Raw genomic sequence first — 12,222 nt, 5'->3', positions numbered from 1 at the left:
CAGATCACAGCTTACCTTGATTATAAGAGACCCCAAGACTCTTACCTTCCAAAGGGCCTTGAGGACTGCCGGTGGGACAGAGTCACATAGGAGAGGCGCTGAACAGCATTTCAATCTGCCCCCACCTCCCATCTCCAGATACCCTGGATGCTAACAGAAGCCATTTGCAAAGGGTTGGGTGTTCCCACTGGCAGTTCCTGAGGAGCCAGGCCTGGCTTCAAAGTCACTCATCATGTGGGTGTTGGGGTCCTCAATCCAAACTGGAAGAAGCAGGGACTGGCTGGTCTGGGCTGCTGTGGGAGGCACCGAGGCAGCGTGATGTGGGGTCCCTGGGCGGGCCAGTTGTGGCCAGGCTGGGGGAGGGGCTGCCTGTTTGTTGATGCTAGGCCTGGGCCCCAGCCAGGGCAAACACAGCTCGGAGGCCTTTCCCGCCACCTGCCGAATCTCCCAACCCAGCCCGAGGTGGCTGGACATCTGGCAGCCGTTACGGGGCTCTGAGAGGTACCAGGCGCCTTCTGCCAGAGGCCAGAGGGAATGTCCATCCACATAGCTGCAGCACTGGGGGCAGCCACGTGGAGTGGAAGGTGGAGGAAGTTTTATCTTAGCCTTCAGCCGGGCCCCCTGCCTCCGCTCCCTCATCTCCAGAAACTGCTAAACACACAAGGCAGAACTTAGGGTCCCAGGATCTCCCAGACCCTCCTTCCAGGGTCCCGGCAGCCCTTTGCTCTGTTCCTCCCTCTTTAGTCACATCTTCTCAACCTCCAGCTAGGTAGGCTCCTCTCACCATGCCAGCACCTCCCCTGGCACACCATCTACACAGAAACCCCAGACCCTCTCTCTCTCTCTCTCTCTTTTGTTTTGCTTTGCTTTTTAGGGCCACGCTTGCAGCATATGGAGGTTCCCAGGTTAGGGGTCTAATCAGAGCTACAGCTGCAGGCCTATGCCACAGCCACAGCAATGCCGGATCTGAGCCACGTCTACAACCTGCACCACAGCTTAACCCACTGATCGAGGCCAGGCATTGAACCTGCAACCTCATGGTTACTAGTTGGATTTGTTTCTGCTGCGCCACAATGGGAACTCCCAGACCCTCTTTTACAGTGGAGCTCCATCTTCACCTCCAACCCAGTCCTCCCCAGAGCCTAGCATCTTTATCCACCAGCTCCCTGGATATACTGCAAGCACCTGTCTCGCACCCAGCTGGCTTCCCTGACATCTTCCCAACCTGCTCCTCTTCCCAGTTGGCCTCTTCATCCCCCACTGCCTGGTTGGCCGCACACGTTCCTGTCCCACCTCCTTGGCAAACTCTCACTTGTTCCTCAAAGCCCAAATGAAAGGTCACCTCTGAGAATCCTGCCTGAGCCCCCAGGAAGAACCAGCTCTCCCTGTACTTACTGCAGCTGCTTTCATCACCCCACTGCATGGCCACAGCCTCAGTGTCTCTGGGTGCGCCTGTCTTTTCCTCTAGACAGGAAAGCTCTTGCCAGGTTAGCTCTAAAAGCGGCTCAGGAAAAACCTGATGGAGAAGCAATCTGTGGCATTGGCTCTGCCAAGGGGAGGAAAGGCACATGCCAGGGTGGGGAAGAGAGGGCACTGTGGGTGGAAGAAACCAGTTGGCCACAGGGAGGCTTGAGTGAGTGTGGGATCAGCATTGATAGGTGGAGGGCTGTGTGTAGGGGCAGGACCCTTGGCCTGAAGTCATGTTGGGGGCTTTCCAGGCCTTATAGGAGAGAGTTGTTCTCCCCTCCACAGCCCAGAGTTGAGGATCCACACCCACAGCTCCTGACTACACTCTGCCCAGTCTGGTGTCTGGGAGCCTCCTCTTTGGGCAGCACAAGCAGGACTTTAGGGGTATGGAAATAGAGAGGGGACCCATAGGCAAACCCTGCTCTCTAGGTCTCCCCTGGCCCAGGTCCCCAGAACTGCTGACCTCCTGGCTGAAGCCTGCTCCCGCAGACCTGGAGGGCTCCCCGCAGACCTCCTCTTTGCCCTGAGATCTGGCCCCCAGCTTCTCTGGTCACTGAAGTGGCTTAATGAGTCCAGGTCACGTGGGCCATGCTATTGCCTGTGGGGAGGGCTCAAGGCCCCAGCGGCCACCCAACCAGGCCCTGACGTCAGTGGCATTAACCATCCGCCAGGCCAGTCTAATCTCTGGTCAGTGGCCGGGCCAGGTTTGTCCTGTCAGAGCCAGAGTTGAAGGCTGTGAAGGCCCTCAGGGGCACCTTGAGTTTGAAGTCAGGCAGGGATGGTAGTGGCTGGAGGTACCCACAGTAAATGCCCCCTGCCTACATGATGAGGGTGTGGCCACTGTGCCAACTCTGGGCCAGCTCTCTCTGATCTTCTGCCCTGGACTGTGAATCAGGCATCGGGCAACCATTGATCCTGCTCCTTAGGGTACAATTACACCGGTGTGGTAAGTGGTGCCAAGGAGGCTTCAGGCTGGGAAACTGGCCATGGACAGGGCAGCTTGAGGCCAGGCAGTGAACCCAGTCCATGGGAGCCAAGAATACTCGTCCTAAATCCCTGGAGTCAGACTTCCTGGAGCACAGGTTCCAGCTCCTGCATGGTGTTTGGCCTCCTCTCTATTCCTTGCCTAGGAAGGCTGGGGAGCTCATTACCTTCCTTCCAAGACAAGGTGGCTGTATGGAAGACCCCATCAGCCCACCTCTGCCAACAGCTTCCTCCGTCACCTGCCACCTCCAGCTCCTCAAAGCCTGTTTTTTGCCTTGCCCCTCACCACCATAAAATCCCACTCACCACCTCACTCCAGTAAATTATTCAGGCAGAGGGTCCTCGGCAGGGTTGAGCAGCCTCAGCTCATCTGGACCAAGACCACCCAGTGGAGGTCCCAGCCACATCTTCCTCCTCTTAGGCCTCTGAGCAGCACCAGTGTGGCTGCTCACATGTCTCCTGGGCTCCCTAACCCATCCAGTGTCTCTCCCTCCACCCCGTGCTAAGGCTGGGCACTTTTACTCTCCCCTTCTAGCCCTGCTCAGGCTCACAGGGCCACTTCCACCTCGACACCAAGGATACTGCCCACATGCTGCCTTCTGCCCTACCCCAGGTATCTGCCTCCTGGGCCTCTCCCCCAGGTGGCCACAGTTCCAGAAAACTCAGTTCCCTCAGCAATGCTCTGCAGCCCCAGCTTGGTGGAGGCATCCCATGCACTTGGTCACTGCAGAAATTCAGACCCTTGTCACTGAGTTCCATTCCTTGCAGATCCAGACCCTTGCCACTGATCCCCATGGGGCAATGACATGTCTCTTCCTCATGAATCCCCCCAGCCTCACTCTGTCTTCCCCTATGCCTGGCCCCCAGGAGAGATGTGTGTCCCTATATATGTGATTTGATGAAAAATTTTAAAGATTGTATGTCCCAAAAACAGATTTGGAAAATATCATTGATGATTTTATGTCCACTAAAGCCAAGAAAATAAAAGTACAAATTGTTTTAGATATAAATAAAATATTTAAGCTTCAAGTAACGTGAGTTTTTTAACACTTTTAATTTAATTTTTTTTTTTTTTTGGCTGCCCTACTACATATGGAGTTCCTGGGCCAGGGATCAGATCTGAGCCACAGTTGTGACCTATACCACAGCTGAAGGAGTGCCAGATCCTTAACCCACTGTGGCTGTGTGGGGCCAGGGATCAAAACTGCAACTCAGGAGAGTTCCCGTCATGGCTCAGTGGTTAACAAATCCGACTGGAACCATGAGGTTGTGGGTTTGATCCCTGGCCTTGCTCAGTAGGTTAAGGATCCGGCATTGCTGTGAGCTGTGGTGTAGGTCACAGATGCCGCTCAGATCTGGCATGGCTGTGGCTGTGGTGTAGGCCGGCAGCTACAGCTCCGATTAGACGCCTAGCCCAGGAACCTCCATATGCCTCGGGTGTGGCCCTAGAAAAGGCAAAAAGACAAAAACAAAAAACCCAAAAAAGACTGTAACTCAGTGTCCCTGAGATGCCTCCAAACCCATTGCATCGTAGCAGGGAATTCCCACTGTGAGTTTGAATATACAAACTTTCAATTTGTTTGATGTTTTTTCAACTACTTTAATGTTCTGTGAAAAAAAATTAAACTTTTTAAACACATAAAATAGGAGTTCCCGTTGTGGTGCAGCGGAAATAAATCTGACTAGGAACCATGAGGTTGCAGTTTCGATCCCTGGCCTCGATCAGATCAGTGGGTTAAGGATCCGGCATTGCCGTGAGCTGTGGTGTAGGTCAAAGACGAGGCCAGGATCTGGTATTGCTGTGGCTGTGGTGTAGGCAGGTGGCTACAGCTCCAGTTAGATCCCTAGCCTAGGAACCTTCATATGCCACAGGTGTGGCCCTAAAAAGACAAAAAGACAACAAACAAACAAAACACATAAAATACATACATAGGAGTGTGGACATTTTCCCTTTTGCTTCAGTGGCCAATATGGCTCTGTAGGGTGCACTAGGATCTTGTCTTTATTTAAAGATTTGATGTTCTGTTTATCATGGGGTTTTTTTTTGCAGTAATTTTTATTTTTGAAAGTATTGCATTAATATTTATCTTGATTACTGAATTTTTGGCACTAACTTATATTTTGCACCTCACACGAGTGCCTCATTTGCCTCACCCTAATCCCAGCCCTGCAATTATGTCCTAGCTTCAAGGGTTTCCTGGACCCATCATCTTTCGGAGGAAGCACGGGCCCTCAGGCTCTGGCACCAGCCCATTGCCTCCCCACTCAATCTTTTTCTCTGCTCCTGCTGCACTGAACTCCTGTGGCCCACCAGCCCACATTCCTGGGCCTTATACATCTGACTGTCCCTGCCAGAATGAGCTTCCTCCTCACAACCCTCTCTTGATCCAAGACTGTCCCTGTGAATATTTCCCATGGCTTCTTTCTAGAGGCATGGATGGAGCCCATGCCCCCAAGAGTGCCCCTTGCTGTGTCAGGTCATCTCCCCAGAAGGGACCATCATCCTATTCATGTCCAGACCAGCACCAGGGACTTAATAAATGCCCATGACTTGTGATAATTAACGTTCTCTCCCCTTCCCCCCAAGAAAAGACAACTGGGGCCTGATGCAAAGGTTTATTGCTGAGTCTGTGCATCTAGCTGATGGGAGTGCAAATTATGCCCTGGCCTTGCCAGAAGGAAGTTCCTTGCCTTCGACTGCAGCACAGGCCCCGGCCCTCAGGCATCAGCAAGGATGTGGCATTTGATGAGAAGTAGGGATCAGGGGTGTGGGGACATGGGCCTTTGTTCCTGATGGTTTGGACATGGCCTTCAGTTTTTCCTACCAGGGAAGGATAAGAAGCAGGTGGCAGGGATAAGAGGGTCACGTGAGTTTGCTCGTGACCCCACCTGAGGCAGACCCCTCTGAGCACAACCTGGACCTCCTTCCTGTCCCAAATCCTTTGCCCGAGCTGATCGATGAGAGCCGGACTCTGCTCCCAGCCACCCCTCTGGACAGTTTGACCATTGGCCATAGCTGGTGTCAACAGTACCCTCCCTCAACAGACTGGCTGGCCTGGAGTACTGTGGGTGGGTGGGTGAGGTAGGACATGAATCCAGTGTCCAAGGACGGAGGCAGCAGAACCTATGGGGGAAGGGAATAGGGTATGTGGGGAAGGGTCCAGCTTGAGTCTTTTCCTGGCACTCAGGAGGTCCCAGGCTTGCCCCTACTCACTAATCATCTATGTATGGGCGGCACAGGCCAGCACTGGCTTGAACTTTGGATCCCTGAAGCTGCTGGGCGGGCCAGTCACTGGTCACTGGGTAGATGGGTGTCAGACTGGTCACATGGAGGTGGAAAGGCTAGAATGGGCTGATGGTAAGCAGCAGACCTGCTTGGAGGAGGGCTCTCTGCCTGCCCCCCTGCCCTTCATGAGGCTCTAGGAGGGAGGGCTGTTTGCTGAACCTAGACCCACCAGGTGAGTCACGGGCCTCCTGCGGCAGAAGCACAGGAGGAGATTGGTCACTGGGGTACTGCTGAGTCACCATGAGCTCTAGCTGCCCCAGGTCCTGCTTGCTCCTAGCTGGGGCTGGCTGTGGTGGGTCCTGGAGGCCAGAGTAGCCAGGCCGTGAAGGGCAGTGCTGGGTTGGGGGCATTGTGCTTTGAGAGACATGGGAATCCTGGGAGCCATGAGGGAGGGTTAGGGCCTCAGGCTAGCAGGGCTCAGGGCTTTAGATCTGTGGCTGGTGGGGCCACAGCCTGGGGCCCAGTAGTCCTGGGTTCTGATAGGGTCCTGTGGATCAGGGCTACAAGGCAGCTAGGGCTACAGGATCTCAAGGGTGCATGAGCTCAGACACCTGTGAAGAGAAAAAGGAACAGAGTCAACATTCCTAAGAACCAAAATAATTGGGTTTGGGCTGAGAGACAAGTGGAGGTGGGCTTGGAAGGGGTGACACCTGGGGGCTTGGGCAGGGTCAAAAGAGATTGAGTGGCTGGGGCTTGAGAGTTAGGAGAGGGGCCTGTGGTGGGGGCGGGGGCGGGGGTGTGAAGCCTGAGGAGCCAGGGTGGGGCCTGGAAGCGGGAAGGTCTGCAAGTTGGGGGCCAGATGCCAGGAATTGAAGTGGATCTAGAGAGCTAGGGTGGGGAGCTGGGAATAGGGCTTGGGGTATTGAGACTAAGGGGACTAAGGGGCACGGCAGGGAATCATCCTGGCCAGTGAGAAGCCACCTCAGAAGAGGCCGCAGTCTTTGAGGTTCTCCTTGATGATGATGTCGGTGACAGCGTCGAAGACAAATTTGACGTTCTGTGTGTCGGTGGCGCAGGTCATGTGGGAATAGATCTCCTTCACGTCGCGTCGCATGTTGAGCTCGAGGAACTGCACCTTGATGTAGTTGCCCGCGTCCTCATAAGTGTTAGACCCTGGTGGGGAAGGGGGCTCTCATTCCCTGTCCCGAATCCTTCCTAGCGCAGGCCGAGATCGTGGGTTCCGGGCGCCGCCTGGCGGCGGATCGAGGGTCTCACCATTGTAGTCCGGAAAGCAGATGCTGAGGTGAGCCTTTTTTATCTTCTCCAAGAAAACGTCCTTCTTGTTGAGGAAGAGCACGATGGACGTGGTGGCAAAGTAGCGGTGGTTGCAGATGCTGTTGAATAGGTGCAAGCTCTCGTGCATGCGGTTCTGAAGAAGGCAGAGGCTGTCGGGCACCGGGGAGACAGCGGCCGCTGGCCCCGCCTGGTTGCGGCCCGCGGGCCGAGCCTTGATCCCTGGGCTCCTGGGTTCCCTCTTCCCGACAGACAGCTCCAAGACCGCCTCCCCTTTCGCCCCCTCTGAGTGGGGCGAATGTCTCCTCTCAGACGTTTCCCGCGCCCGCAGCGCCGTCTCTACACTCCTCCTCTCAGTTCTAACGCTCAGGCCCTGCTGGGCACTCACCACTTCGTCGTCCTCCACCAGCACCATGTCGTAGGCGCTCAGCGCCGCGATGAAAATGATGCACGTCACACCTTCGAAGCAGTGGATCCACTTCTTGCGCTCGGAGCGCTGTCCACCCACATCAAACATCCTGCGGGGCCGTAAGGACCTGGACCTGAACCCGAGCATCGAGCCCTCTGGATGCGCCCACACTCATCCCCTCACTTTCTAATGCTGGCTGGGAGGCTCTCAGTTGGGACTGGCATCGGCAGGGGCCAGGCCTTTCTGCGGGGGCGGGAATGTGTCGGAGAAGAGGCAGGGTCTCTAGTAGGGATGTGGCCTCTGGGACCGGACGGGGCCTCGGGCGGTGAACCTGGGGGCAGACCCCCAGAGCTAGAGAGAGGGTGCGGGCCGTACCGGAAGTTGAGGTCCTTGAAGGAGAACTGCGTCTCAATGATACCCGTGGTCTTGACACGTGAGCGTAGCACGTCCTGTTCAGTGGGCACGTAGCCGGGGGTTACCAGGCGCTCCAGGTCCGAAAGGTAGCTGCGGGAGACCGGAGTGCGGATAGGATCGGGAGAAGGGGCAAGGCAGGGCCCCGCCGACGCCCCCCTCCCCTCACCCCGCCTGCGCTCTCACTAGCCGGCTGAGTCATTGAGCTGGTACTCTGAAGCGCGCTCGAAACAGGCCTGGATACCCGAGTCCTTCCACAGCCGCTGGATGATATCTGACATCTCCTTGGGCATAGTGCCCTCCTCGATTGTGTCTGCCATGTGCATCAGTTTCCGGGCGTCGTCCTGGGGGCAGGGGGAGTGGTTGGTGGAGACATGGACTTGGGCCCAGCCTCGCGCATCGAGTCCCCAGAGGCCCTGTTCAACCACCCTCTTGGCACACCTGGCGCGCAGAATCTCCATACTGGATGTTGAGCGTGGTCATGGCGCGAACGATGGCCAGGATGGACTGTAGTGTGTTGCCATAGATGATGGCAATGAACTCGAGGCACTCTTCCAGCGAGTACCCGTCCTGGTGGATAATCCTGCGGCCGTGGAGAGCCGGGTCAGCACCTCTTGGGTAAGTTGGGAAGGACAGACCTCGTGCGTGTGCCCACCCGCAGGGGCCTTGGGATAGGGCAGGGGCACTCACTTCATCTGCTTGACAATGGTGCTCTTCCCCGACTCACCAGCACCTGGAATGGAAACCCTGCCTCAGAGCCGCGCTGACCACACCGCCCCCTCTAATTCTCGCCCATAAAAACAAACAAACAAACAAAACAAAACCAAAAACCAAAAACCAAAAACAAAAAACCGAGGCCCAGAAAATGGCTAGAGAGCCCAGGACACTGTCCCAAACCCTGGTCCCACCTATTTTTCCCTCACCTCCCAGAGTAAGGTCCTGATGCCCTGACAGCAAAACGCAAATGTCAGTAGTGACAGAAGAGGGCTGAGGTGGGGAAATCGACCTCAACTGTGCTGGGGATCCTCTGAGACCCGGTAAACGGTAAACGCAGTCTTTATAATTGTGAAGCCAAAATAAAGAAACCTGGAACGCCACCTGGTGGGAAATTATGGTAGTGCATGCATGGGATTATTTGAGCCGGGTCAACCCCGCCTTTCACCTGGGGTGGAAGGGAGTGTCTCCAAGAAGCTCAGAGGGAATTAGGGCCTTTGGCTGGGTTAAAGGACAGAGCTGACAGCCCCTCTGAGCCTGCTCTCCTATAGGCATTGGGCACAGTTAATGGGATTTCTGGCTTAGCCTGTCTTCCCTGGGGTACTTTGGCTTGGTCCCTCTGCCCACATCCAGCTGTCTGACTTGACCCTGGAGAGCCAGTAGAGACCACACTGCACTCTCAAATCAGCTCCCTCTTACCCTGCGGGGAGGAATTGGCCTCAAGGTACTGGATTATCCCATCTCCCCTCATTACCCATGGGACCGTGGACATGGACATGGCCTTATCTATTCCCTGCTGGGCCTTAGTACCCCCTCTAACCCCGTTTAGCTGTTCTGCAGGTCTGCCAACAATAAAGCTTTGAATACAGAGGGCCATTGTCTGTGGGTCTGGGTGGTCCTAGAGGCTGCCAACTCTCAGGTGACTGTTACCCTCTCTTTCCCAAGGGAGCAGCTCTATTACAGGTTCCCAAGGAGGCCCATGGTTTCTAAGCCCTGCCCAGCAGGCCCATCAAGCCAAAGGCTGGAGTTTCAGGGAGCCCAACAAGGACAAAAGTGGGTCTCGTACACACATATCTACAAAAGTGTGGAGGGAGAGGGAGTTGCCTAAGGCTGGACCCTCTGGAGAGGAGTTCTGTAGGAACCCAGCCTTAGGGAGCCAAGGTATCACTTGTCAGGCCTGGTCTTGCCTGGCCAGGGCTCCCACTCTGTTCCCTATCAGGTTGTAGGCGCATTCTGTTTCCTTAGTCACTCCTGCTTCATAGAAGGGCCACCTGCCTGCTCCCAGGCTTCTAGCTGCAGTGGCCTCAGCTCGGCCCAAACCCTTACCCAAAAGCAGCAGTTTCACAGTTCGAGCATCCTTCTCAGCATCTTCTTTCAGCTTCTTTTCCAGCTCCCTTGAGTGCTTCTCTTCAGCACTGGCCCCAGCCCCCATGGCCCCGGCAGGAGGTGAAGGAACAGAGTAGTCAGCTGGTTCTTCTGGATGGAAGGGATCCCCAGAGCCAGGCCCAAGCCAGGGTCTGGCCTCCACAGACACCCTTCTGGCCCCAGAAGTGGCAATCAACTGTCCAGAGACAAGTGCAGGCCCTGGTGGGGCTGTTTAGTAGGATTTGTGGGTTGTTGGTACCAAAGAGCCAATCAGAGACAAGGACAGGTGAATCCAGCTCAGCCCCCAGCCATCCTAATCAGGCTGGCATGGCCCCAATCCCTCAACTGCTGACTCTGCACCCCCTCTGCATCATTCCCCAAACCCTCTGGGAGAGACCCTGGAGATAGTTCAGCCCCTGCTCCAGAGCAGGGAGACATGTTCCAGAGGATCCAGGCTCAGAAAGGGGAGGATAGGGCCTCAATTCCTGGGGGTGGGGGCCATGGGGGATGGGGCTGCCAGAGGGAGTAGGAGAGGCATGCATGGGGCACCTGCCTTTTGCCCAGCACTGGGCTCAGCACTGCTTCTTACCTAGATTATGCTGATGGCTGCATACATCATCAGCCCCCTTTTACTTATGAGGAAGTGGAGGCTGAGAAGGTCACACAGCAGGAGATGATTGAGAAAGGCTGCGTAACTCCAGACCAGGGTCCCTTCCTTAGCAGGGAGTCAAGAGGGAAAGGTGGACCTTGTGTTTGCCCTATACCCAGGGCTGAATCTGACCTGGGCAAGGCCTCTCCAGGCCTCCTTGATTCCAATGGACTTGAGTGGGCTTGCATGTCTGCCGCATGTACTGGTTGTGTGTGTCTATCCTTTACTGGAACCAAGCAAAGCGATGACATGACACCTTTGTGTATACAACTGTGTACACATGCACCTGTGTGTTCGTACCTCTGTGTGTCTCTGCTCACCTGTTTGTGTACCGTGTGTGCCTGAGCCAGATGAGCTTTTGTGCATTTCTCTTCATGTGCACGTGTATGTGTACTTTGTGCTGCTTGTGTGGGTTGACATGTGTGTGCATGAATGTGTAAGTGCATGTAGATGTGTGCTAGTGTGTGCATGTATATTTCTGCATGTGGCTGCCTATGTGTGTGCACACTTGCATGTGCCTGTGCTTATGTGTACATGTGTACTTGACCTGCAGAGTTGGCCAGACTCTTCCAGGGAATGGCTGTCCCAGAGCAGGTCTGGCGCTCCCAGGAGCATGGAGGAGTGGGACTCATCCACTCTGCTCCTCTTCTGTCCCTACTGGGTACTAGTGGGCCTGCCTAGGGGTATCTTCAGGGCACGTGTGCCTCAGCTTAGAGGTCTGAGGTCTGTGTGGGTGTTCAGATGGGACAGTGCTACTGGGTGGAAATGGTTCATCTGAGCATGCAGTATCACGCTCCAGCCTCTGGAGATTTGCCACCTCCCATCAGAAGACCCAGACCCTGGGCTCTCATGGCTTCCTCCTGGCTGGACTCCTTGGAAACCTGGCCCAGCTTAGTACTCAACTTTTGCAGATGCAAGAGACCATGACACAGTGCCAGAGCCTGATACTGAGCACTGAAGACTGTCCCTAAACATGTGGCAAGCAGATACTGGCTCTGTGAGTTGGTGGCTTCAACATCTACCCTGTTGTGTGAGGGAGAATTGATCCAGGAACAACACATCATTTGTGCCACTTCTAGGCTTTGGGTACCATTCATCCTCTACCACCCCCACCCCCACATTTTAAGTGGTTCCTGGGGGGGTTTCTGCAGCCCCTTACACACTGCCAAGTGGGGGTGGAGTGGTGCAGAAGCCCAGATTTGTTAAACCTGTTTTCTACATATTGGGTTTACTTAATGGGATCATTACACGGCCTCCCCAGCCCCACCTGGCTCCCCTTGCCTGCCACGTATGGCCCTAAGCCCTGCTGGATCCGTGAGCTTCCCGAGCTCTTGGCTTCCGCTGCCAGGGCTTGCTCATTAAACTTGGCACGGGGCCCCCAGGCCTACTTGGTCCTCTCTAGCAGCTTCCCACCTATTCTGGTCTTCCCCACCTCTGGACATTTGCTTGTGCTGGGCCCTCTGCTGAGAGCTGGCTGGAAAGAGGCAGGAAGGATGGGATTCTCAGGACAGGGGCAGTTGAACTGTCAGGGCTGTGGTTTTTGTCTTGCCAATTCTGAGTCCTTAGAGCCTGGCAAGACACAAAGGCAAGTGAGAAAACAGTGTGAACAAGTGATCAAACAATTGAATGAGGGAACTGGTGGCCAAACTACCTGGAGGTGTGTGTGGGAGGGACAGAATCTAGGTGCAGGCTGAACCCCCATCC

The 12,222-nt window shown here is 55.2% G+C and overlaps 1 protein-coding gene across 5 annotated transcripts; it reads right to left on the bottom strand.

Annotated features, from left to right (window-relative positions):
• Positions 1–5,053: 5,053 nt before the first annotated feature.
• GNAT1 (G protein subunit alpha transducin 1) lies at positions 5,054–12,180 on the bottom strand. 5 transcript variants are annotated; one of them, XR_007134306.1, is made up of 10 exons: positions 9,831–12,180; positions 8,481–8,523; positions 8,232–8,373; positions 7,977–8,134; positions 7,755–7,883; positions 7,359–7,512; positions 6,953–7,106; positions 6,659–6,850; positions 5,666–6,288; positions 5,054–5,575 (listed from the first exon to the last, which is right to left on the bottom strand). XR_007134306.1 is itself a non-coding variant. In XM_047774736.1 (9 exons), the coding sequence occupies exons 1-8, from the start codon at positions 9,934–9,936 to the stop codon at positions 6,660–6,662; spliced, it is 1,077 nt and encodes a 358-aa protein (XP_047630692.1). In that variant the 5' UTR covers positions 9,937–12,180; the 3' UTR covers positions 5,054–6,288; position 6,659. The 5 variants fall into 5 exon arrangements, 4 of the variants coding, with proteins under 4 accessions (XP_047630692.1, XP_047630697.1, XP_047630702.1 ...); XM_047774736.1 differs by having other exon boundaries at positions 5,054–6,288; XM_047774741.1 differs by having other exon boundaries at positions 5,054–6,288; positions 7,359–7,488.
• Between the last annotated feature and the right edge of the window lie 42 nt (positions 12,181–12,222).

The sequence above is a fragment of the Phacochoerus africanus genome, chromosome 1, assembly GCF_016906955.1.
Source record: "Phacochoerus africanus isolate WHEZ1 chromosome 1, ROS_Pafr_v1, whole genome shotgun sequence".
In the NCBI taxonomy this organism is placed as follows: domain Eukaryota; kingdom Metazoa; phylum Chordata; class Mammalia; order Artiodactyla; family Suidae; genus Phacochoerus; species Phacochoerus africanus.
Note: the sequence above shows the minus strand (reverse complement) of the source record. Positions and strands in the feature narration are given on the sequence as shown.

Excerpts from the sequence above, each read along its gene's own strand:
- GNAT1 (XM_047774736.1), bottom strand. The coding sequence starts at position 9,936 with ATGGGGGCTGGGGCCAGTGCTGAAGAGAAGCACTCAAGGGAGCTGGAA. Across the intron at positions 8,524-9,830 it reads TGTGAAACTGCTGCTTTTGG|GTGCTGGTGAGTCGGGGAAG; the intron begins GTAAGGGTTTGG and ends TTTCCATTCCAG. Across the intron at positions 8,135-8,231 it reads ATGGAGATTCTGCGCGCCAG|GACGACGCCCGGAAACTGAT; the intron begins GTGTGCCAAGAG and ends CCCTGCCCCCAG.